Source organism: Neopelma chrysocephalum, unplaced genomic scaffold, assembly GCF_003984885.1.
Source record: "Neopelma chrysocephalum unplaced genomic scaffold, ASM398488v2 Primary Assembly neopelma1_96942, whole genome shotgun sequence".
Lineage (NCBI taxonomy): Eukaryota > Metazoa > Chordata > Aves > Passeriformes > Pipridae > Neopelma > Neopelma chrysocephalum.
The window spans coordinates 1,165,646-1,189,772 of NW_020925585.1; the positions used below are offsets into that span (position 1 = coordinate 1,165,646).

Consider the following 24,127-nt stretch of genomic DNA (forward strand, 5'->3'; position numbering starts at 1 on the left):
AGAGAGAGAGAGAGAGACGAAGGGTGGGAGGGAGGCTAGCGAGAAGGAGAGAGGGAGGGAAAGGTAGAAGGGGGAGGGGGAGGGAGGGAAGGAGGAGGGAAGGGAAGAAAGGGACACCTTTAAAAGTTGAGCAAGGGACAAAGTAGGGGAAGTTGCCAAAAAAAGGGCTCTGTATAGAGGCTCGCTGGTAACTTCCCGATCCCTCCCCTCCCTCTCGTACACGCCACACACACTTGTATTTTGCGCTGTCGTAAAACCCACGTGTCTCGCCCGGAGCCTGCCAGAGCCGAGCCGAGCGCCCGGCCGCGACTGCGATGCGCAGCCACGGCAGAGGGAGCCCGGCGGCTCGCAGCTAGCCGGCCCGCCGGTACCCGGCACCTGGAAGAGGATCACCCCGCTCCCTCGTGGACAAAGACCAGAGAAGTCTCTGCTCTCGGTCCTCCTCCTGCTCAGGCTCCCGGGGCTGCCGAAACCTCCACCCGCGCAGCAGCGCTCATCCCGCTCAGGTAAGGCAGACCCGGACCGGGCACAGCGAGGCACCTTCGCCCGGGAGAGGACTCTGTCGGGCCTCGTCCTCTGCCTCCAAACGCCGGTGTGGAAAGCAGGAACAGCCGGAGAGAAGAGACCGCGCGCGCGTATGCGTGTAGCTGAACTTTTCTCCTCCTTCTCCTCCTCCCTGTTGTCAGCGGAGAGTCGTTTGCTCCCGCGAGGAGAGGGAAGGGAATGAAAGGGAAGGACAGTGCGTGCGCCTGGGACGGGGTGAGCTGAGCTCCTTGCGGGGCGGACGGGGGCTTTCCGGCCACGGGTTGGCGTGACGGGATGCCCGGGACTGCCCGCATCCTGTCCGCGCTCCGGGGGACAGTCTTGTCGTCCCGGCCACCACGGTTCTCGCATTCCTCCCTGAGGCTCTTCGGGACGAGATTTTCTCCTGAGAAGCCCGGCACGGGCAGGAGAAGTGGCGCGCGTACGGTCCCGCCGCCGGTCCCGCACAGCCGCGGCAGAGCCCACGCGTGGCCTGGCGTGTCCGAGCGTGGAGAGCGCCGCGGGGTCGGGGCGGCCCTGCCGGGGCGGGGCGGGGGTCTCACGTCTTCTACCCCCTTCCTCCCCGCTTCACAGGCAGAGCGATGCTGAAGCCCGGCGACCCCGGCGGATCCGCGTTCCTGAAGGTGGATCCCGCCTATCTGCAGCATTGGCAGCATCTCTTCCCTCAGAGCAGCCAGCTCAAAAGCAGCGGGGCCCTCGCTCAGCTTCAGCCGCCCGAGAGAGCTGAGCCCCCGGCTGACAGCCTCCGCCAGCGCCCGACCTCCCTCTCCTCCGTCTCCTCCTCCTCTTCCTCGTCCACTCCGTCTTCCTCCTCCACCTCCTCGTGCGTCGCCGCGGCGGCCGCTTCCCTGGCCGGCCTGACCTCTCTGCCTGTGACCCAACTCCCAGTCTTCGGCCCGCTACATAGCTCGGAGCTCCCGGCCGCAGGAGCGCCCACTCCCCTGCAGGGCAAGGACTTGTGCGGGGCCGGCAGCGGCGGCAGCAAATGCGGCGACCGTGCCGTCGCTCGGTACCGCTGCACGGCCGAGGAGTTGGACTACTACCTGTACGGTCAGCAGCGCATGGAGATCATCCCCTTGAATCAGCACACCAGTGACCCCAACAACCGTACGTATCGTGCCCCTTCTCGCAGTTCTCGACCCTTCATTCTCCGCCTTTCCCCTCACTGGGCCGTCCTAGGGACGCTCCAGGCTGAGGGACCGCAGTTGGTGCCTGCACCGCTCTCCCTCCACGAGGAGCATGCTTTGCCCTGCCCTTCTCTCCCTTGAGCTGTCTTTGAGTTGTTCCAAGCGGTTTCAGGAGACGAGCGGCAGCTCCTCGGTAGCAGTTTTTCTTGCCTGAGACCCAGGTCCTTCCCTGGAAGGCACACTTCACCGGGAAAGTTGTGGTGGGGGTAGATTTCTTTCGGAGGCCTGCTTAGGAAAATGGATTCAGAAATGGTTCAGATCAACTTACCAGAAAGGTGGTCCTTTCTCGCCTTGCACTCACTCCGTTCCTACCTGGAAATCCCAGACTTCCCTTAATACCCAGAAATCAATTACTCCTCCGACCTGGGCAGGGAAAAGTTGCAGTTTTCATCCCATGGTCTAGGACAAAGTTTTCCTCCCTCTTATCTAAGAGTATCGTTTTCCTTTCAGACCTCGTTAACACGTCGCTGGTTTTAGTTTTCACCTTTACAGAAATGCATGACATGGTCATTTAATAAGAAAAACTGATTTCTAGACGAAAAAGTCTACATAAGTGTCAGAATTTATTTAGGACTTAGTGGATAGAAAGCGTTTAATACTGCTGCTGTTGCCAATTATACAGTTGTTTTTTGTTTGGTGTTTTTTTGGGGAGGCGGGGGGAAGGGAAGGGGAAGCGATTGGCACTATTATTAAAGATCTGTATCCATGAGAGGTTTGTAATTTTAGAATCTGGTTCTGTCTCTCCTTTGTTCCTGTATCTGTCAATCCTATGCAACCAAGGAAATTCACGGGCTGAAAACAGCTATATGAACTCCTAATAGCTCAACAGTTCTATTACTAACATCCAGAGCACACGGATCTTCCCTTGTTATAACAGTGCACCATGGCTTCGGTGCGTGTACTTTTTTTTTTTTTGCATTGCTTCAAACACTCTCCTTTATACTAAGTTTTCTTAAAACTCTTTATTTTTTGTTGTCCTTCTCAACCCCCACTCCCTAAATGTCTATTTAAGGAAGGCTGTTGAACAGACAAACGATACCCCAAGCCAGCGATCCATAAACACACACCCAAGCAAAACGCGGATTCGTTTAATTTCATTTCAGATGCAGATCTTGTTTTGAAAGTTTCCATGAAACTGTGTTGTGTGTTAATTAAACTGCCTAGATGTTAGCATAGTCTTGGGAGTTGGGCATACTTTCAAGAGAAAAGTTGAGTCGGAGTTTAGTGGAGATTTTTCCCGCTTTCTTAATGTTGCAAATTTTTCTGTATTGGATGTCGACTTTGTTTTAAGCGACTTCCTCATGCTTAATTTTACCCTCTAGTGAAACACGTTCATGTATATTTCTCTTCTCGGGTGCAGAAAATGTGATCTCATAAATTACATACAGTAAATGTAATCCGAAATGCACTTCTAATCGCCAACCGAACCGTTCAGACAATACATGTTTTACTTCTTGGAGCAGTTCCGTAAATCTAAAAGATAAAGGTTTTAAAAATAGAAAGGAAGATTAAAAAAAGGATTTGGGGGGAGCATTTTTAAGGATTGAGTGGAAAAATAGCACCCCGCAGAGTCGCAGGCGAAGCCTGAATATTTTCTTCCCAACCGCAATACTAAAGGGGAATTTGGGAAAGCAAACGGGTTGATTTGTCGCGTTCGGCGACGTGTGTGTGTCGCGTTCGGCTGGGACGGGGCAACCCTCACCGTCGGAAGCACGGGCAGGGTGCAGCCGCCGCCGTGTCGAACTCTTTTTTTCTTTTCTTTTTCTTTTTTTTTTTTTTTTTTTTTCCCTGCAGCTAGGTCTAATAATTCTTATCATTGAACTTGTTTACAGGGCGACTGTCGCTCCAGCGGTCATTAGTTACTTCTGAGGGAAACTTTTAACGCGAATGTTTCAACCTTCTGAGGCCAGGTGCATTTGCTTTGGGCAACTCATGCCGTAAAAAAAGAAAGAAAGAAAGAAAGAAAGAAAGAAACAAACAAAAAAGTAAACTGCAAGTGAAGAAGGAGTGCGGGAACTGCATCCAGTACCGTGCCACGCACTCCACGCACTCGGACGATCGGGAAACAAGCTGCGGGGCACGGGCCTGGCTGCCCCTGCGCGGCTCCCCGAGTCCATGGGCAGGCAGGATTTCCAGCCGCCTTGACTCCCACCCTCAGTCCCCTTTCCGCACCAGAGGTGCCCGTTTGAGGGAAAGGAGGTGGTGGGCTGTGGGTGACGTGAGGAGCCGTCGACTTTAGTTTTCGTACTTGCTTGCTGCACTTTCATCTCCCCACTGAGACGCCGAGACGGGCTGGCTCTGCCCAACTTGGCATAAACCCCCACCCGCCGGGACCGACACCCTCCCCAGAGCGGGGTCGCCGGCCGCCGGCTCTGCCGGGCCCAGCCCGCGCGCTGCGGGTGTCGGCAGCTCCCAGGCTTCTTCCCGGGTTCTAATCTTAGATGCATCTCCCTCGCCATCCGAGCGAGCGCCTCGTTTCCCTTACTTTCCCAAGCATTCCCCCTTTCCCCCCCCCGATCATCTCCTTCTTCTCCGGGGCACCCGCGTCTCCCCGGTCTCCCGGGAGGACCCACCCGCTCGGGAGAAGCGTCGGCGAGCTCCCTGTGTGCCACCGTGCGCTCTCCGTGCGGTCGGCCTGGCCCGGCGGGGCAGCGGGAAGCGGCCGGGCCCGCCAGGGAAGCCGGAGCGGCGGCGGCGGCCCTCCCGGCCCCTGCCACCCCGCCTGGCCCCGCTCCACAGCGCCCGGCCCGGCATCGGGCGACCGCCGCGGGAAGATGAATGGGCGTCGGCTTCCCCATAGACACACGCCTTGATCGTCAAATATCAATGCATATGGCACGATCTTGGGCGAGGGAGAGGGCCGAGGGCCGTCACGGAGCTGCGGGTTAAGCGTCTGTGTGTAATTGTTTTAAATTGGAAGGGGGTTAGCTAGGGAAAAAATAATAATAATAATAATAAAAAAAAGCAATTAAGAGACAAACCCCTAATTAGGGCCCTGCAGTCTTTACTCCCAGGGACGTAAAGGGGATTATGTTAAAGCCCTGATAATGTGGCAGGCGGCTGGGGACGGTTTGCTTCCCAGCCTTGAATCTGGAAGGATGAGGGTATTTCTGGGCGCTGGGGGAGGGGCGCTCGGGAGGCCAGGGGGAGAGCTCCTAGGGTGAGTCTGGGGGCTGCGGGGCCGGCTTGCTCCCGTGGAGGCTTGCCCCTAGCTGCTGGAGAGAGGCTTTTTCAATGAGAAGTCTGAGACTCCTCTACCTTCACCATAAAGAACCAACCTGCCACTATAATAAATACGCTGTGTAAAACTGAAGTGTCACGCGACCAAGCACTTTGCACGCCTCTTCCCATTCAATTTACAAGGAGACAGTGTATATATAACATACTGTGAAGTGGATCGGTGTGGAAAATATTCGGATTTTTTTTTTCCTCTAGGCTGCTGGTAACCTGTATGATTTAGCTATTTTACGTCATTAGTTACCCAGAACCCTTAAACGTAGCAGATAGCCATACATTAGATTGAGGTTAGAGAAGGTGGTGACTGTTTATTTAGGGTGATAAAATGGTCCATCAGCAGTAATCTCCATCGATATGTGCCACCAGGAGATGAAGGATGAGGGGACAAGCCACAATTAATTGCCCTATAGTTTTGTAGGAGAGAGTGGAGCCGGTGCGGACTGAACTTCGATCTCCTCTCCCAGAGCCTATTCATCATCTCTACATTGTATATGGGGGTCTCTCAGGGGCAGAGGGTGGCAAGGTTTATCTACACACAATATTCTCCTACTCTTCTCATACCTGACACAGAAATTCAATTCATTCATACCTGTAGCAGAAGGCAGGAAAAATAAAGCCCACCTCCCTCAACACGCCTCCCACCCGCCTCTTAAAAATAACCCGAAAGCCGCTCCACAAGCGGGGACCCACCCCGGGGCGCCCAGGAGGTCCTCGCACGACATCTTCACCGGAGGAGCTGGCGCGGGGTGTGTCTTACCCCCGAGCGGGGTCTCGGACCCCGCCGCGCATCTCGCACCGGTGCGGGAGCGGAGCGAGGGCTCTGCTTCGTCTCCCCCGCGGCGGCAGCGCTCGGAGTCCGACCGGGGGAAACGGCGAGAGGAACGAGGGGCAACGAGGGGGGAAAAGCCCGGGAAGGGAGGGGGTCGGGCGCCCGGGACCCCGTGCCGGCCGTGGGTCTCCACCCATCGGCGGTGACTCGGCACCTTCGGGACGCCATTCGGCCCCTGGGGCAGCAGGCTGAACTTGGTCCCTCTCCCTGAAACGAGTATTTAGAATAAATAAGCATATAAATACAGGGCACCCGAGGAGAAAATGCATCTGTGTTTTGTTCTCTCGAAAGTCTGCGTCCAGTCAGGCTGTCTGCGAGAAACTGCTATTAATTTTGTAAAAGGAAGTTGATACCAGGTCGTTGATGAGGCAACTGAGGTATAAGGGAGGTGGTGATTCCCTGGAAAACTCCAGCCCTCAGAAAAGCAAAGGGTACTGTCTCATCCAGCCCACCCTCCCGCTTAGCTGGGTACCCGGGCCCAGACAGGGATGCAGGGCCAGCTGTGGTGATTTATACTTGCAAGTGAGTAATACCATGTGAAATGATGGCCACTTACACCGGATACCTGCATGCTTGCGGTGAATTATGAAGCAGAGGGTCAGAGGCCACCCTTCTTTAATACCGGCAAACTGCAGGTATCCAGTATAACTGCACCTTTGAAGCATATTATTGCTGAGACAAAAATGTATTTCTTTCATTTATTGTTACAGCTGGTTTGCTGGTTACAACCCTACCTTTCACTGACAAAAGCTTTCTCCTTTCAGATTTCCTTTAAAGCATGCAGTAGTAGTGATTTTTAGGTTGGATTAAACCAACCTAAGAGAAGAGTGTTTAGAATTCTGGTTTGGGTCAATGATATGTCCTTTTGCTTGGTTTTAGTACTTTTAAGTGTATTCACATGGAGTTATACTGTTGGCATTACACCGTGTTCATTTTTGTGGAGGCACATAAACAGTAACATATTGCAATTCTCCCAAAAGAACCATATCAAGCACCTCCACTAGGAAATCCTTTAATTTTTTTCCTTACTTCCTTCTTTCCTTAATCCTGCTGTCTAAAGAGTATGAAGGTATAAAGTGAGGGACTGATCTCCTTCCAAAATGTTTGGCCATATCTGGCCCTGCAGTAAGGAGCACTCCCACTGACCTTACCTTCTACATTTCCAGATTTTATCAGAAGATGCTCTGCTCTGGCTGCAGTTCTACTTTCTTTTTCCATTTTCAGCAAATCCCTGAATTTTCTCACATTTCTCGCTTCTTGGCTGGATTTAGGGCTTGACTGATGCTATTACAGAGAGTGGAAATGTTAATTTCAGCTGTTCTTGGAGAAGACCTGTACTCACACAGCTGCTCTTTGAGGCTGAAGGCTCTTCGAGGTGGAAGGGCACAGTACATCTCTCCTTGTTGCCCTGTGTAGAAGTTCTCTGGAAGGTTCACTCTTGCGCAAGTGTACCAGTTTTATGTGAACTTCCCACACCTGCATGGGTTGCCATCCAGTTTGGAGACTCCTGTGATGTCAGTGGACCACAATAGTCCCCCTCTCAATCCCCCTCCTCTCTTCTTTTCCATGTAGTATTAAGCCAGTTGGTGCATTGTATCCCATTGTTCTCTGCAGGATACATGAACATGAAGATGATGCTGTTGATTCTACTTATGGGGCAGGGCAGTGTGCAAGTCTTGGAGTTCTTGCTTTTTCCTCCTATCTGATATTAAGGACATCCTTCCCTTGTCCTCTGAGGCAGTGATGGTCTTTAAATGGATGCTTCTACATATTATGCAAAAGTTAGTCACAGAAGAGGAAAAGATGCACAGTAGCCTTTTTACTCAAGGCATGGTAAAATATGTCTAGGAGGAGTTCCACTCCTTGTAACATTTATGAGAATTTTTTAAAATTTTATTTGTACAATTGCATAATTACTAAAGATAAATGTATAAAACATGGAACTAAGAAGAAATTCAGTACTGCTTAGTATTAAAGACAGATTCTCCCCCCCCATCAACAAGCCATTAGCCAAAGCAGTTTCAAAAGATGTTCCATTTTCCAAATTTTCAGCTTTGGCAGGACAAAGGGAAAGGAACACAGCAGGGGATCAGATACTGTGGCTGCCAAGCATTAAGACATTACCAGTGTTTTTGGACAGTGGAAAATAAATATCACCATGCGTGACTTTCTGTAATAAATGACAGTGACACAGGGTTTGTTTATACTACTCAACAATTTCTTAGTTTCCTTTTCTTGGAAATGTAGAAATAAAATATTTAACCCACACTCATGCCCACGTACTGTCAGGACAAAGTGAAGAAATTCTTGTTCTGGGCAGGTACGTGTGTGTGCATTAAAATTTATGTATGTATTGTGGCAGGATGCAGGAAATTGTCACTGAAATTATCTGAACGACATCATGAAGATGCCTTAGAATGTTTAATGTAAATTTCTCCAGAGACACAGTGTCTCTAAGAAAGCCATTAGTAATCAAGTAGCTATGAGGAGAGTTACACACCTAGAAGATGGTCAAAGAGTGCAAACAGGTCAAAATCAGGGGCCTGCCCTGGGTTCTAATTGACATCATGGTTAGACATCATCTCTTTAAGTTCTCAGTTTTCCGATCAGATGTTTTCTTTCTAACTTGCACAGTTAGATGCCAGATTCATAGAATCACAGAACCATTTAGGTTGAAAAAGATCTGTAAAGTCATCAAATCCAACTGTAGATTATAGTGTTCAGCCATAATCTGCTTAAAGTGTATCACGTGCCAAACTATTTGGGATTTCGGGTTTGGTTTTTATTTTTCTTTCTTCTCTTTTCCTATTTAAGATCCTTTCCTATGTGACCTCCAATGCCAAACTACAGTGCTGCCCCTAGCATCTTCGCATATGCCAAAAACCCAGGGGTTTTTGATGATTGATTTTGAAGAGGAAAGGGAAGAAAAGATGCTGTGGTGATACCTCACTTTCCAAACTAGCTGTGGAAATAATAGCAACCAAAAAAAAAAAAGAAAAGAAGTCCCAGCATCTGCTTGCTGCCTTTTATTCATCATGCCTGGAATGGGCTGCTGGAATATCTGCTGCATAATAATCTTCTCTCAGGACCAGCCAGAAATGTTTTCCCTGGGGTCCTGCAAATCTCATCCTCCAACCACCTCTAATTGACGTGTCTGAGTGAGCAAAACCCTTCTGCAGTTGCGGCTTAACCCAACAGAAGAGTCTTTTTGCGGCAGGGAGTATGTCTTTAAGGCATGGCAAAATTTCACCCTCCAGCCAGAAGTCGGGTTTTGGCCAACATAAGGGCGGTCCCCACTAGGGGGCTTTATTCTGCCGTGCCGGCCAGCTCCTCTTCTTCCTGCCTCCTGCCCTGACCTGTTAGGGAGGGATGGCATGGGGAGAGTTTCAAAAGGAGACCGTCTTCTGCAGGGGCACCCGTCAGAGTAATGCACAACTCAGGGCTTGCTGGCTGGCTTTCTGCTAAGATCTGTAATCGATGATGCTGGTGGAGAACTTGGACAGACAAGCACCGGGTAGAGACACATGCATTTCCTGCAAGACTAGAAGGTGTAACGATTTTGAGGGAAATTAGCTTCCACATGTAAGTGACAAATATTTTCATGTTGCTGAATGCACCATTTTTGTATAATAGAATTTAAAAGAGGGTGACAGGAAAGAGTGCCTAGGTAGCATGTCTGAAATTGGAGAATGCACATAGAAACTCTACTTTGAAAATGCATCTTTTATTATCCTTTACTAGGTTTGACTGAATTGAGTGGAAGGTTTTCCTTTGGAGGATCTGTAGGAAAGAGGCCTACTTAATACACAGTACATCCACCTCAGAAAGAAGAACATCTGAGTCAGGCCCCCTGAGAATTGAAACTGTGGTTACAGGCAATCTAGCAAGTCTAAATCTGTGACATAGATGAAGAAACTCCAGCTTCTGTAATGAATACTGTGTTCTGTTTTTATAAGAAGGGGTGTAAGTTCTATAAAATTATTAGGGGAAAGATGTAGGACTTGCTACATGAGTACTATGACATAGTTATTGGTTTTTCTTTGTGTTTCTGGAATAAATTTATATGAAAACCTTTATTGTGCTACACAAGTGAAATGTGCAGAAGATGGTAACTTATTTCAGTTGATTTATTGTTATGTTAACTCAACGTATCTCCAGATTTCTTGAACATGAAACATTTTCCTGGAAGATGTACATTCATGGCATGTGCAATAGTGTGCAGTGGAAACATTTAACCAAAGTTTTCTTTTCTCAGGAAAGAAAAATGATTGTAGGATCTTCTCAAAACAGAATCACATTGTCCTTTATTAAAACACTTAGGAAAATAAACATTTTTACAAACTGATTCTTTGTCATGGGAGTTGTTCACAAACCCAGATACACTGTTTTTGGTGGTTTTTTTGCTGTTGTTGTTTATTCCCCCCCTCAGCCTCAGCTACATGTAACAGGCAAAGAACACGCATTCCTATTCAATAAAAAAAATATTCATATGTGTGCTAGAAATCAGTAATATTTGCTACATAATTTCAGTTTTAAGATTAGATTTGGGTTTAAGAAAGTAAACGTCCATGCATGATTCAATTTGTCATTCATGAGGTTCTGGTTTATTTATTTTATTTTCTAAACAAGCAGGCATGTACACACATGTTAATGTAAAAAGCAGAGTGAATGTTCATTTAAAATAAGCATTAAATGAAATCCTGTTCCAATTAAACTCTTGGGGTGAGCTGTGGTGAGGCAAATGAGAGGGACTGATAAGGCACTCTGTACTTTAAAATGTCTTGCTGAAACACACTGGGGTGGTTTAAACGGGCTATTTATATTAGTCAAAAAATGAATCTTAAAAAACTGTGTTAAAATAAATGAGTTTTGGCAGGTCTGTGAACACGCCAGACTTGCAAATTGTCTGCAGGGTTTCTGCTCAGCCTTTGGAATTTTGTATTTAGAGCTTTGGCGAGATTAGGAAAACCATCCTAACCAATGCACAGAGGGGCATGGTGTGTGAGTGCTGGGCTGCCATGAAATGACAGGAAAATACAGAGATCTGCATGATCTCTCCCATGGCACTGGTGATAGTGGTGGCCAGCAGCACCACACTGATGGTGTTTTTCCCTCTTTGCCCCTCAGGATGTGACATGTGTGCTGACAACCGCAACGGTGAGTGCCCTATGCACGGGCCCCTCCACTCCCTGCGCCGGCTGGTGGGCACCAGCAGTGCAGCCGCAGCAGCCCCTCCACCTGAGATCCCAGAGTGGCTCCGGGACCTGCCCCGGGAAGTGTGTCTGTGCACCAGCACTGTGCCTGGCCTGGCCTATGGTATTTGTGCGGCACAGAGAATTCAGCAGGGCACCTGGATTGGGCCCTTCCAGGGAATCCTGCTCTTGCCAGAGAAGGTTCAAGCAGGTGCCATCAGGAACACTCAGCATCTCTGGGAAGTAAGTTATCATCTTTCCTTCCTTGTCAAATTTGATCATTTTGAAGTAGACCTGGAGTGCAACCGTGTGTAGTACTAGCACTTTCCACTAGCCGTGAAAAAAAGCAAACAAACCCACAATTTAAGTAAGCTGAGCAAGCAGATTTGAAAATGTAAACAATGCAAGCAAAAGCCTTGCTGTACTAAAGGTAGCCAGAAAACCAGTGGATACCACAGATACCACAGTGGTTTACAGAAGAGCAGATTGCTGCAGATGCTGTGATGAGGAGTAGAGAGACGTAGCCAGAGAAGTTTGAAGCTTACAAAACCCAGTGCTTTCTACATTTTGACCTGAATAACAAGACCTGATGGAGTTCTCAGATCACAGCACCAGCTGTATCATCTTAGAGTAGCACTTGTGGGTTGAGATGGCATACTGCACCATGGCTGTGACCCACAGGCAGTCTGAGAAAGCTGCTGAAACAAAGGCAGGGGTCTATTCTACAGCTTTGCTCTTTGCACAATGAGGGTATTAGCACTTGTTCACAGTGTAGTTCAACTCTGGTCCTGTACTGACTGTGCATTCCCCTAATGATGCTTCCAGTGCTTTCATGTGAAAGCCACTTTCACATCGCCTCCAATTTTTGTTTTTTTCTTTAATATTTGTCACTATCTTAAAGAGGGTAACAGTGATAACTGCTAGGGAAAATACATGATCCTGGTGTGTCAGAAACAGCTTACTTTCTTCCTAGTATCTTCCATTCGTTTTTTCTTTGATTTATGCTGAAAAGTGTAATTTTTTAGTTCTGCTTAGTCCTCTGTAGCTGCAGCTTCTGCTCTCCTCACTGCTACAGTGAGTCATAGAAATATGTCCATAAATATGCAGGTGGTACTTGCTCATCAAGACCAAATCCGAATCTTCAGAATATAAGGAGTCCATGAAGATGCAAAGTGTTTTTGCTGTCTTCAGGGGGTATAGAGTAAAAGTGAATGGATGTTTGAAAGATATTTGGTGGTGTGGAGTAGGAGTCCCCGTGCTTTTCCTATATGCAAACAAATAGTAAAGAACATGTTGAGGTCTTTGTCTCAAAGCGTTTACCCAAAAGACCATTGTGGCAAGGAGATTTTCACATTAAAGAGTAAAAGATTAGCCTCAGAACACACTCAAAAGGTGCTCAAGAAAGCTGAATGACTTGCAATCATTGGAAATTTTGTTGTTGCCTCCAGTGGAGATGGAATTTCTCTTGCATAGTATATATTGATGATTAGGTCTTAAATCTGTTCCTACCAAGCCCAGTGATTATAATGAGAGAATTTTGGAATATGTTATTAAACAAATATTTTTTATAGGACACTATATTGTTGTTGGAGGCTTTATTTTAATTGTTGAGAGAGGTATTGTCATTTAGACTATTCTAATTAACAGAACATATAATAGTAAAATGAGCTTGCCAGATCCACAGACTATATAAAATATTGAAATTTAGATAAAATAAATGGACTCAGAGAATTTTACATTGTCCATAAATATTTACATTATCTTTTTTTTATTATGAGTCAGTTTTATGCAAGTTAAATTGCAAATCTTGACAATATCTTTTTTTTAAAGGCAAAAATTTTTAGTCAGATTTCAGGGTAACTTAAAAACTGTTTTAAAACAATGAAAGAAAAACTAAAAGCAAAGAACAAAAAGAAGTTAAGCAAAAATAAGAAATAATATTATTGTGCGTGTCAGATTCAGGCCATCAGCAGGTCTCAGCTGAGTTTTTTTGTGGGACTCCTCTTCTGCTCTTAACACACAACACAGGTTTCCTGTTGACTAGCAAAAAGAGTGTGTGTCTTTTAAGTGAATTATCTTTAAAATAATAATTGAATTTAATTTATTATTAATGTATTGGGCATAATTGTGTTGGGCAGCTCATGGTCTTGAATTATTTCTGTCTTGAATTAATGACAAAGTCTGTTAGCAAAAAAGCACATACTCAAAGCTTTAGCTAAAAGTTTTGGCTGTTTCTCATTTGTTTTGACTTTCAATTTGGTGTGTTTTATATATCACAGGACAAATGTTTAATAAAGAAAAATATAGTGAAAGAAAGTAATCAGAAAGTGTGTGTGATTTTACAAAACCTGACCTATGAAAATAAATAAAAGCAAATGAAAGAAGGTATCTGAATAGACTGTATTCTTTTAGTCTATATGGTATGGGAGTGTGGATTAAATCACTGAAAATGAAAAAGGAATGACTCATCACTGTCCCTTTATGATTTTGTGGCTTTAGTCAATTCTCTTCCACTAAAATTTTCAAGATATCTGCAAATTCAAGTCTGTCTACAGTTATTCAGTATTAGGTCTTGATGGACCTTATAGAGAGAACTACTCTTTCTTAATATTGCAATAACTTTTTAACATTTTTCTCTCAGCATCATAAAGTCAAGTTGATAGATATTTGTTTTAGTTTACAGTTCTTTTTTTTCAGCGTACACCAGAAAAATAGAAGTGCTATTCCAAAGACTTTCAAGAGTAGTTACTGTTTTCATGGCTTTTTATAAAACTCTTTGTTGTGGGAAACGTCAGAGGCACCGCATTTAATGTATAGCTCAATCTTATGGAAATATGCTTCAGTCTGTCTGCACAAGTGTTCCCACCATGCACTCAATGTTAGCTTTGTATGTAATCCATACAGCATATTGTACAACAATTCAGAGTAAATTACATACCATTCCATTACCTCACAACAGGCCTTGACACCTATGGGTGTTCATGAGAAATTATAGACTTCTCTCACAATCATCCAAGATATTTTTTTATAACTTACAGAAAGATAAGCCTTTCAGAAAGCCAAAAATATTAGTCATTTTCAGTTGTAGTGCTTTTTTTTCCCCTTTGGCCCACTTCTAGTCAATCCAGAGTTTGCTTGTGTTTTATAAAAATACAATAAACTCTGATTTGTTTAAAACAAAAACAGGACTGGGTGTATTAAGTAAACACTCTCTTTGGTAATACAGGCATTTTTTCCAGCAGTGCTTGATAATATTTCTGATCCTCCCCTTTTTTTTTTTTCTGAAGTAGTGAGAATAATTCTTTTGTTATTGCAAAGCAAACAAAGACTTTCTCAGCAATTAGGTCTTACTGATGAGAATGAGATAATTTTTCCCTAATGTGTTTTCTAATAAAGAAGTGAAAAGGCACACTTGATTCCAGCATATATGAAAACATTATCTCAATTATTAATGTGTCCTTACTCCCTGGAGATAAATTAATCTAGTTGCACATGGTTTCCCCTTTCTGTTTAACATCAAAATTTAATAAGAGCAGACTTAAGGAAAGTATAAGATATCCACTTAAATTCTATTAGAAGAAAATAAAGAAGTTTAAAAGGAACTACATGTTGGTAGTTGGAGTTTTTCAGGCTCCAAACTTTAAACTGTGAATTCTGGAAACAGCCAATTTGTAAATGGTCTTTTCCTCTGCAAATGCAGTTTAGATGAAAAAACTTTTACTGACAGTCATATCAAAGGATACAGTCTTACAGTTTCCTTTTCTTCGTGTGCCAAATAAAGAGTTTGCTGTCTTATTTATTTATTTACTTACTTATTTATTTATTTGGTCAGAGGTCAAATAGTTATTTTTTTCTTAGAATAGTCCAAGAATGTCAAATATATTATTTCACTTTATTTTAGCTTGACTTAATTCAAGGTTAGCATTTCTGGAAGAAATGCTTTTTCATATGCCACTTTTCTTACAGGGATGAGCAAAATATACATACATCAGGGAGTTCATTAGTGAATACGAAGTGGTAAACCAGTGTAACTGATTTTTCCCTTAATAATTTCTCTCCTCCCCTCACCCCCAAATTAACTGGTCCTACTAGAAAATGTGCATATTATCTTAATAAAGTACCATTTGGGTACTTACTGGTCTTTTTGTGTCTCAGCTGAAGTAAAAGAAAACATTGTCTTTAACTTCATCGGTACCAAGAACAGGCAATTTGCTGGGATGCATGTTGACCAGAGCCCATGCAGCAATACTGTACATTTCTAAACAAATTAATATGCACAGAGAATCCTTACCTTTCAAATGAAGCACTCACTCCAGCTGTGGTGAAAGATTTGTATTCAGATTCTCAAGCCTGTAGTTTTGGACTAAATTCGCTGTTACAGCAAAGCACTGGGGGATAGAATTATGCGCATGCCGTCGTTCTATTAAAGTGAAAATTATGTTTCTCAGCAATCCATCATCTAGTATTCTGGACTGCTTGTCAGCCTTGTTTCAACGTTGTCATGTTCATGAAATTCAAATAATTTTGTCTTGAAAAAAACCCTTAGTTATACTACTATTATGTCTTAAATTATGCAGAGTAACAGCTGGTGCCATTCTTCTACTTTCTTGTTTTGCCATTTCTGTGGATTTTGCATTGTTTATCACCCTTGCATTTATTTTCTATTGAAAAAGCACAATAAATTTTAGTTGTACGTGGATTTTAAGTTCACATACTGCCTCCTGGAAATATCCATAATGTTGTGTTCAGCAGCTTGCTAAGCTGTAAATTCAGTATGAAGTGCCACAGCTTCCTTAATATGTGTATCCTAGGAGAAAATTGTGCTAAGCTATTACAAAGCAGCTTGCTATCATTAGTACTTCTGGATCACTTAGTATCACATTTTTCCAGATGACTTCTGTATGTTACAGATTCCTTTCTTAGGGTCAATGCAAAGTTGGTTTGATCACAAAGGTATATGGGAAGGTACTTTATATTGCATAATTTTTATTCTTAGAATAGCTAAACTGAACTTTTATGTTTCTTTTAGAAGCCTTGTGAACTTTCTCACACATTATCTTCATGTATCTCCATGTCTTTGATATCTTCATTTGATCTACAGGATGATCTACAACAAATCTTCATATATCTACAGTAGATATACAGATCTAATGTATGCCTGGCAGATAAATAACTCTAAGCACACATGAAACAAATCTAATTTTACATGGGGGCAGATTTCTCTTCCTATTTCACAAAGTGAAGTTCGGACTAAACTTTGGTGTTTGGAGTTGGATGCAGCCCCAGAATTTTAGCAGTGTTACTGAAAATAATAGTTCTGTGGACTGGATGGAACATGCATGCGTTTGGACACACACTATTCCCAGAAAAAAAATATTTTCTAAATTGCCAGATCATGCAGGGACTGTCTGTTTTTCCATGGCACATAATCTTACCTTGGAGATTTCATTATGTAATATGCAAAAATACTGAAGCAGAACACAAATAAATATAAAAGCTCAATTCTTTCCTTGTTTGACCCCTACCTTTCTGCATAGCTGAAAAGTGATCCAAACACCAATATTATGGAAATATTTGACCTTTTTTTTTATTAGTTAATAAAAGCAATTTCCATTGTTGGATGAAATCTAGTGTGTAAGGCCCCAAATTAAAATTAATTCATGACACCATTAACAGTTAATTGTTTCTACTGACTTTTGATTCAAAATTGGTGCATAAAACTAGTACTTTAATGTCCTACACAAATGTCCCAACAGCTTTATGTACCTGATGCCAATAATGTATTTTTTACAGATTTGACAAGGTGAAACCGTGCTATGCACTTTTCCAGGTGGTGATGATGCTCAATATTTTGCAGAACTGTCTCAATCACTGCTCTGTGGGCTTTTGTCCCCCAGACTCCATGGCATCAAATGTGCAAGGACTTTAAAATGCAGACCTTTGAGCAATTGCTTAATGTAAAAGCTGGAAAATTCAGCCCAGGGTATACTTTCCCTTCACACATTCGGCACCTTTTCCAGATAAGTTACAGAATTCCATTATCCAAATTGTTACACATGTGTGACAGAGGTTGACCTTTAGTCATGTCAATCCTTTTTGTGTAGGCCTCGGGCTCCAGCCTAATGGCTCAAAGCCTGATTTACTCACTGTAATAAGGGCAGGAGGTCGAGCAATTGTCAGCTTGCCTGCTCATACTCGTCCCAGAGTCTGGTTGAAGGCTGTTAACACAAAGCTTTTCAAAGTGAATTTACAACCACCACCACTGACATAGGCCAATCAGTACACCATAAATGTCAGGTTAGTGAGATTGAGCAGTAAGTAAAGCACTGGCAGCCCACTATTGGCTGAAATCAATTGCTCAAGGTTTAACTGAGAATAGCAATCCATGTACAACTAAGTCTGCAGAACCGCCTTGAGGGTGGAAAACGACTTGGAGGGTGGTTTAGGTAGAAATACTTACCAGTCACAGCCGTGGCATCATGTCCTGCTTTTTTCGTTTCCATATGAACTGATGGCATCCATGGTCAAAAAGTTGTGTGTCCTACCTCTTAGTTATAGAAATAAGATAGTTATTTTTTTTTACCTATGGGGAAAATAAAAAAAAAAAAGGAAAAAAAAGAAAAAAAAAAGGTAAAACAGTGTGTTGTCTTAACTGGACAAAGAAAGCTAGGAAATTTTTTAGTGTATTATTTCAGTAATACTCTACTATATTTAGTCCTCAGTTCCCAGAGGGCTTTTTCATAAGGAAACTGTGTTGTTTTTGCTGTTGGCTTGTAACTGGAAACTATCACGGATTTCACTAATGAGTGATTATGTACCTGATGGTCTGAATATCCATGAGATGTAGTTACCCACAAGACTGAATGTTTTTATCATTTTGTGTAGTGACAGCTTGGACAACAATTCATTTGGCTTTGAAAGCATCAGCATTAAAATGTAGAAATCCATTAAAATGCTGTATGCCAGGATTTATAAATTAGGCAATTTCCTTGATTATTGCAATCATTTACAAAATTGATTGTCCCGGTGTGGTACAGGCAGATTTCAGCAATGGTCATTGACAACAGGCACATCCTCTAATATCTATACTCATTGTTCCCTGAAAGAAAAACCACTCTACTGTAAGGTTATTCTCCATCCCAAGGTCAATTATGCATTGAAAAATCTACTAATGTACAAGATCACACACCTTTAAAGGAGAACCACATCAACCATTTATAGACTGTAATGATAGCCCAAACACTTATTTTTAATTCTGTTGTTACTTCATTGATGGCCAAGGCATTCACTGGAATCTGTAGTGCATAAACTTTTTGTGATCTGCTATTGAAAGGTAAATAATTTTGGCAAATTGCAGCTGTAAATATTTATTTGATTGAAGATTTAAAATCAATAATATGTTTTATTTGTTGGTTCTTAAAGTTCTAATTAACCAATAGATATAGTGTCCAGTAACTTGGTTTGGGTCAATTATTTCTGCAAGACACAATCAAGACAATATGTCACAATGCAAATATGCTCTAGATTTCCTATATTAAAACAAATACAATAAAGCCACAAAGTGCTAGCCACCAACCACAAAACCACAGTGCTTTCTACTTGCGTGAAAATAAGCAATTTGCATGGTTAAAACCTATAAATTCTAAACCTTAAAATGCAAGTGATTTCAGGAGATACTTTTGCAAACTGTACATGACATCCAGTCATAGCAGACAAAAAGCTAATTTGTATCGGGCCTCATGCATATTATAAGCTTCCAGGACTACTATCCTGCAGTTGTTAATCAGTCCTTGCTCAGACAAGATAGCCATTGGTGTCACTAGGAACTTTGGTTTAATGAGGTCTTCAGGCATGGCCGAATAACACAGTATCACTGTAATCACATTCTTAAATCATTTTTTTCAAAGATAGGCCAACTGTTCTTTCAGATCTGCAGAACCACTGTCTGCCACTGTCCATACAGCAACAGTAGAATGCAGTTAATGTAAAGGTAACCTTGTATAAATGCATTCACTTGACCTAAAGATATTATTTTACCTTGAAGAAAGGGAGGATTGTGTTGCCAGTGACTAAGTGGTAGTGCATTGTGTTTAATTAGATTAGTACAAAGAAAAAGTGTGGGTTTTTTGGTACATTGAAAAAAGTTTGCAATTCATAAATTTATTGTTTGTACTACATTGCATATTTGTTGCCTGGATTTAGCAAGATGTGCATAAACAATTCCGTATTTTATCAGTAATTCAACCTGATATTTTCTGTGCAGATACCTACTGGTGTATAAGGCAAATTTAGTGAGCTGAGGGCATTTGTAAAGATGTTTCATATGTGGAACCAAAAAGTAGGAAAAAGTGGTTTTGTCATGACTACAAGTTTCTACTGAAATAGAGGCCATGAAGGTTCTGTTATTCATGTTGTTCACTTGTAATGGAGATATGAATTGGAAATAGAGTAGTGGTCAGTATTTGTCACAATCCTAAACTAGAAATCTGATATTAAGTGAAGTGTCATCTGTTAAGCATAGGAAGTAAGCAAATCTAGGGTTCACTATTTTTACCTAGGCTAATTTTTCAGTTGTGTAAAGGTCAGTGTTTTGATATTTTTAAATATTTTATATATTCTTTTTGCCTGATGCCATGTCAGCATTCACTGTGGAAAGCAGGGTATTAGCTTTTATCAATCTGTCAAAAGAACTTTTATAGCAGTACGGATTGGTGACTGATACTATTTTTAGATGATAATTTTACGAAAAGGGCTCACCATTGAAGCAAAAAATAATTTTGGAAAAAAATGTGTTTTATTTTCTATATTGTATTTCTATTATTTCTTTTTCTATTTCTGTTTCTGGTTCTATTTCTATTTCTGTTTCTATTTCCTTTTTAAGCTGTCTTGAATGCTGTCTCCATTTCTGTTGCTGCAGTAAAAGAAGACAAAAGAAATGGACAATTACTTAGACAAAAATGAGAACTTTTGTTCTGTGTTGGTTTTTTTCCATTTGTAAAATCAGTTGCTAATAAAGCACATCTTAATTTTCAATTGGAGATGTGAAGAGAGAGAAGTAGATATTAGCCTAGGTTTGTGTTAATTAATTTTATTGTGACCAGCAAGGTTTCAGTGACAGCAAAGTGACATTTGTCCACCACGAAAAAATTATTTGTCTTTCAGAATAAACATTCTGAGAAGATTTTACTTTTGATGGTAAAAAACCAAAACTTGATTCTCACCCACAACAAAAGGCCATTTACCATTTCAGAGCAGAAAGACTGGTGTACTAGTCGGTTAGGTGTTCTAGATGGCACGTATTTGGAAAATTCAGTAAGAAACACTAACATGTAGTGAATGTAAATATGTTTCTTTTTAACTAATGCAAAAATATCATCACAATACTTAAACAAAACTAATAAATTTGGGGGGAAAAAAAAGTTTGATATTTAAAAAGATCTGCTTTTCATCCAAAGGTGTAAGTTATGGATTAGTTTTTGACCAGTTCTAACAGAAACACACAAAAAGTGACAGAGACCTGGAAATTTCACTGAAGGCTGCTGTAACTCTTTGGGGCAGTTATCAAAGTGTACCCTGCTAAGACCTTAGCTGTGTTTTCAGCAGTGTCCTCTTTTCCATGGACCCAAAACTGTGTATTGTTAAGTACCATGTCCTGGTTCTGGCACTTTGGTTCCTTGATAAATTTGAGGTCTTGTTTCTGTGTAGGGACCAAAACTTTTCACCCCACTGGACCTCTTTTTTTTTGTGGACAAACTCTAAAGAGTTTAATTTGCTGTGTATCTTTCAGCATGTTTAAAAGTCAGGTAAGGAGTTTAGAAGGTTCGATTTCTAATGAAATTTTATCACAAAGATAAGCAAAGTGAAGATGAACATTAGTATTTCCTTAGACCACACACTAAGCATGAAGATGTTTAGGAAAAAAATGGGTACCATACTGATGATCAAATCTTTGCATCAGTGTTGTCTCATCTGAATTTCATTCTCTTTTCCGATCAAACCAAGATCACATTGAAGTTACTTGGAATTACAGGTAGTATTTTAAGAATATTAACTTGTTAGCTGGTATCTAGAGAATGGTACTGACATTTCCCCAGTCTAGGGATTTGGTGAATTTCCAACAGTGAGGACTCTTCAGAAGAAAACTTGTGGCCTGAGCTCAGGGGTGTCTGTAGCCCACCCTATGGCAGAGGCACATGTTAGAGTAGTCTATGTATCTGAGCCTGGGTGGGCTCAGAGTGTAACTCTGGCTGAGTAGCTATTTGACCTTGGGATCTGCCATTCCCAACAAAAGATGGCTGAAGGTCAGGTTGAGGTCTGTAGCCTCCCTATCCTCCAAACACTACATTTGTCTGTCTCTTTTCTTAACCTTTGTGAGTTTTTGTTTACTTAATAAGATGTTAATTTTCATGCCCTAATTATGCAAAAGTGACATGACCCAGAGGCAATAGTGTGGCAGAAGTTTTACCTCATCATCTGACATCAATTTTTCTTTTACTTTTGAAAGGCTAATTTATGTACAATTTTATAGTTTGCTGCCGAGCCAAATCAGAAGATTTCTCATTCAAAGATATAGTAACTGTCATTTTGGATCACTTTAAAGGCCTTGGTAGAGTCTTAATCTGCTTAATCCTTCATTCTTAGTTTATATTTCTTCCACATTATTACTTATCTCTTCCGAAATCTCACAGGTCTTCATATTATACTTTACACTAATCTTTCACACTCTATGGCCTGCATATCATGGTGGCTGTATTTATGATCAGAAATAGCTAGCAGTGCCCCTCAGGATGCTATCAATCACAATTTGGAATAACAATGATAGCCACTGAAGAAGTTTGTGCAGTGCATTCTGCCCTTTCTGAAGCTGAGCAGCACATGGCTCCTGCACTGCACCCAGACACTGGCTGGTGGGCAGATTAGGAAAAACGCCCCTTTCTCTGTCCCATTTGACTTTCAATCATCTGTTTTAAGGGATGAAATGCATCAAGAATTTAAACTTCCTGTTGTAACCACAGAGAAAGCAGCTGGATACAGTGATAGATAAACCAAAGCAATTCCATGTCTCAGCAATAATTTATTATTAGAGTCAACTTGGTGAAGGTATGGACCACCATACCTGCCATTGTGTCTGTTTCACTATTTTTTAACTTTTCTTACTTTTGTTTTATTAATTTCTACTTTTTAATATTTTTATTTTTTATTAAATTCTTATTAATTTTGTTATTTATTACTGTAAAAATCTGAAATTAAAAATGCTTTTTGTGATTTTTGCTCAAAAATATGTGCATTTGTCTCAGTGCTTCCTGCAAAGGTTACAAACATTCTGGTATTTTCATTCTGTGGGGAAGGTGATTTTATTTATTTGGAGAATTATCAGTAAGCTTGCTGTAGAGAGCATCCATTCTAACTGTCATCAGACATTAACTGTGGAAAAAAGTTTTCTCTTTGAAAGGCAAAGCTGGACTGGATGTACATTAAGATTTTGACATTTAATTCCACTGCTTTATTAAAATAATGCTATAGCCATTCCTTTCAACTTGGTATTGACTTATCTGGTAAATTTCTAACAGAACAAATGTTGAGAAATTTCTATATAAGAAAGACTTTGTAGTTCAGCATCCAAGGATCAGATTGCCACAGACTAAAAGTCTGACTGAATTTCTCCCTCCTTCATGCTCTTCGAAAGTCTCAACACGAAAATCATATAGCTGTATATGTTTTTCTCAGCAAATTCATCTATATAGGCTGAAAAAATGGACCTTTAGATTACAGGGAAAATTGGGGCAACAGACAGATGCAGGCCGCTAAAACGATGTGTTTGAAGAAGATGGAGAGCAGGACAGCAAGGCAATGTAATGCCAGTGAGTTTGGAGAAAAAGCTAGGGCTTTCTAGGACTATGACTCTTGTAGAAGATTACTGCCATTCTTTCTCTTTGTTCCCAAAGATTACAGGTGATTTTACCACTCTCTCAAAACCCAGGCTAGACTCATCTCATGAACATTACAGTGCTATCTATTACTCAGTTATTTTGCTGATGTTGTCTAATGATGAGTTGTGGACATCCCACAGAAAGTCATAGGCAAAACATTAAAAAATGGTAGCATCCGGAATCAGTAATTTTCACCTGCATGTTCTCATGGTTTTCTCCTCTGGATTTTTCCCACTCTCTTGTGGATAAAGTTAAATATTTTATCTGCTTCAAGATTTCAAAACCTGCAAGTACTACCGAAGATAGCCTTGTGAATATTCTTGAGCATGCAAAGCTTTTCTCAGACAGCATTTAGCGTCCTTAGCATTGCACTGGGAAATATGGTATCGCACCAAGGGTGGACCACAGGCAGGCACACCTGGGCACAAGCTTGGTGTGTCTGTGGTCTAAGCTGACCAGACAGAAGCTTGCTGTGCACTGTAAGCCATGTGGGAGTGTGTCTGCTAACACAGTGCAATGCCCAAGGGAACAAGTCTTAGCATAGTTAATTGTCTTATGGGTTGAAACTGGATTGTGCCCAGGCAGTGTTTATTATGATTAGAGTGAGCTGTCTCTCTGTGCCTTCTAACATGACTCTGTTCTGTGCCTTCTGTGATTATTTGACCAACATCTTACTAGATTTTCTGAAAACTGAAAGATAAGTTAGTCTTCCACTTTAGCTGCAGGTGATTTTCCTAGCAGTAATGCCAACTGGGCTACTTAGTGGGGCGAAGTAAATCAAGAGCAAATGATGGAGTTGCAAATGCTAGAGGAGGTCTTATATTGTGTGCTTTATAATATGGCAGTTTTGCACATATACACAGGCCAAGTCAGTTCTAACATTTGCTAAAACTACTTCCAAATCATATGGTTGAAAGTAGAATGGTTCCATATTAATGACTTGAAAACTCCTGGTAGACTTCATTACTTAAGCAAAGCAAAATGAAACAAAACAAAACAATCAATTGCTTGCCTAACTACAATCAACTTCATTAGAAGATTCTTCTCTTGAGTGCATGACAGCTATAAATAGTACAAATGGAGGCCTGGGTGCTTAAGCTCATACTACAATGTCACTGCAAAATTCTGAGCTTTCATTTACTCCTTTTAACTTTATTGGGAGCTGGTGATGTTGAGGAACTTACAGAAAACATGCAGTGACTTCCAAGA

At 42.0% G+C, this 24,127-nt stretch overlaps 1 protein-coding gene across 1 annotated transcript in view; it reads left to right on the top strand.

The window, feature by feature from the left end:
• Positions 1 to 332: 332 nt before the first annotated feature.
• Positions 333 to 24,127, top strand: part of PRDM6 (PR/SET domain 6) — a 75,291-nt gene continuing 51,496 nt past the window's right edge. The window contains exons 1-3 of the mRNA XM_027670917.1: positions 333 to 506; positions 1,117 to 1,650; positions 10,924 to 11,231. Of these exons, the coding sequence (XP_027526718.1) occupies positions 1,125 to 1,650; positions 10,924 to 11,231 (834 nt within the window). The 5' untranslated portion in view covers positions 333 to 506; positions 1,117 to 1,124. The remainder of the gene's footprint in view (positions 507 to 1,116; positions 1,651 to 10,923; positions 11,232 to 24,127) is intronic.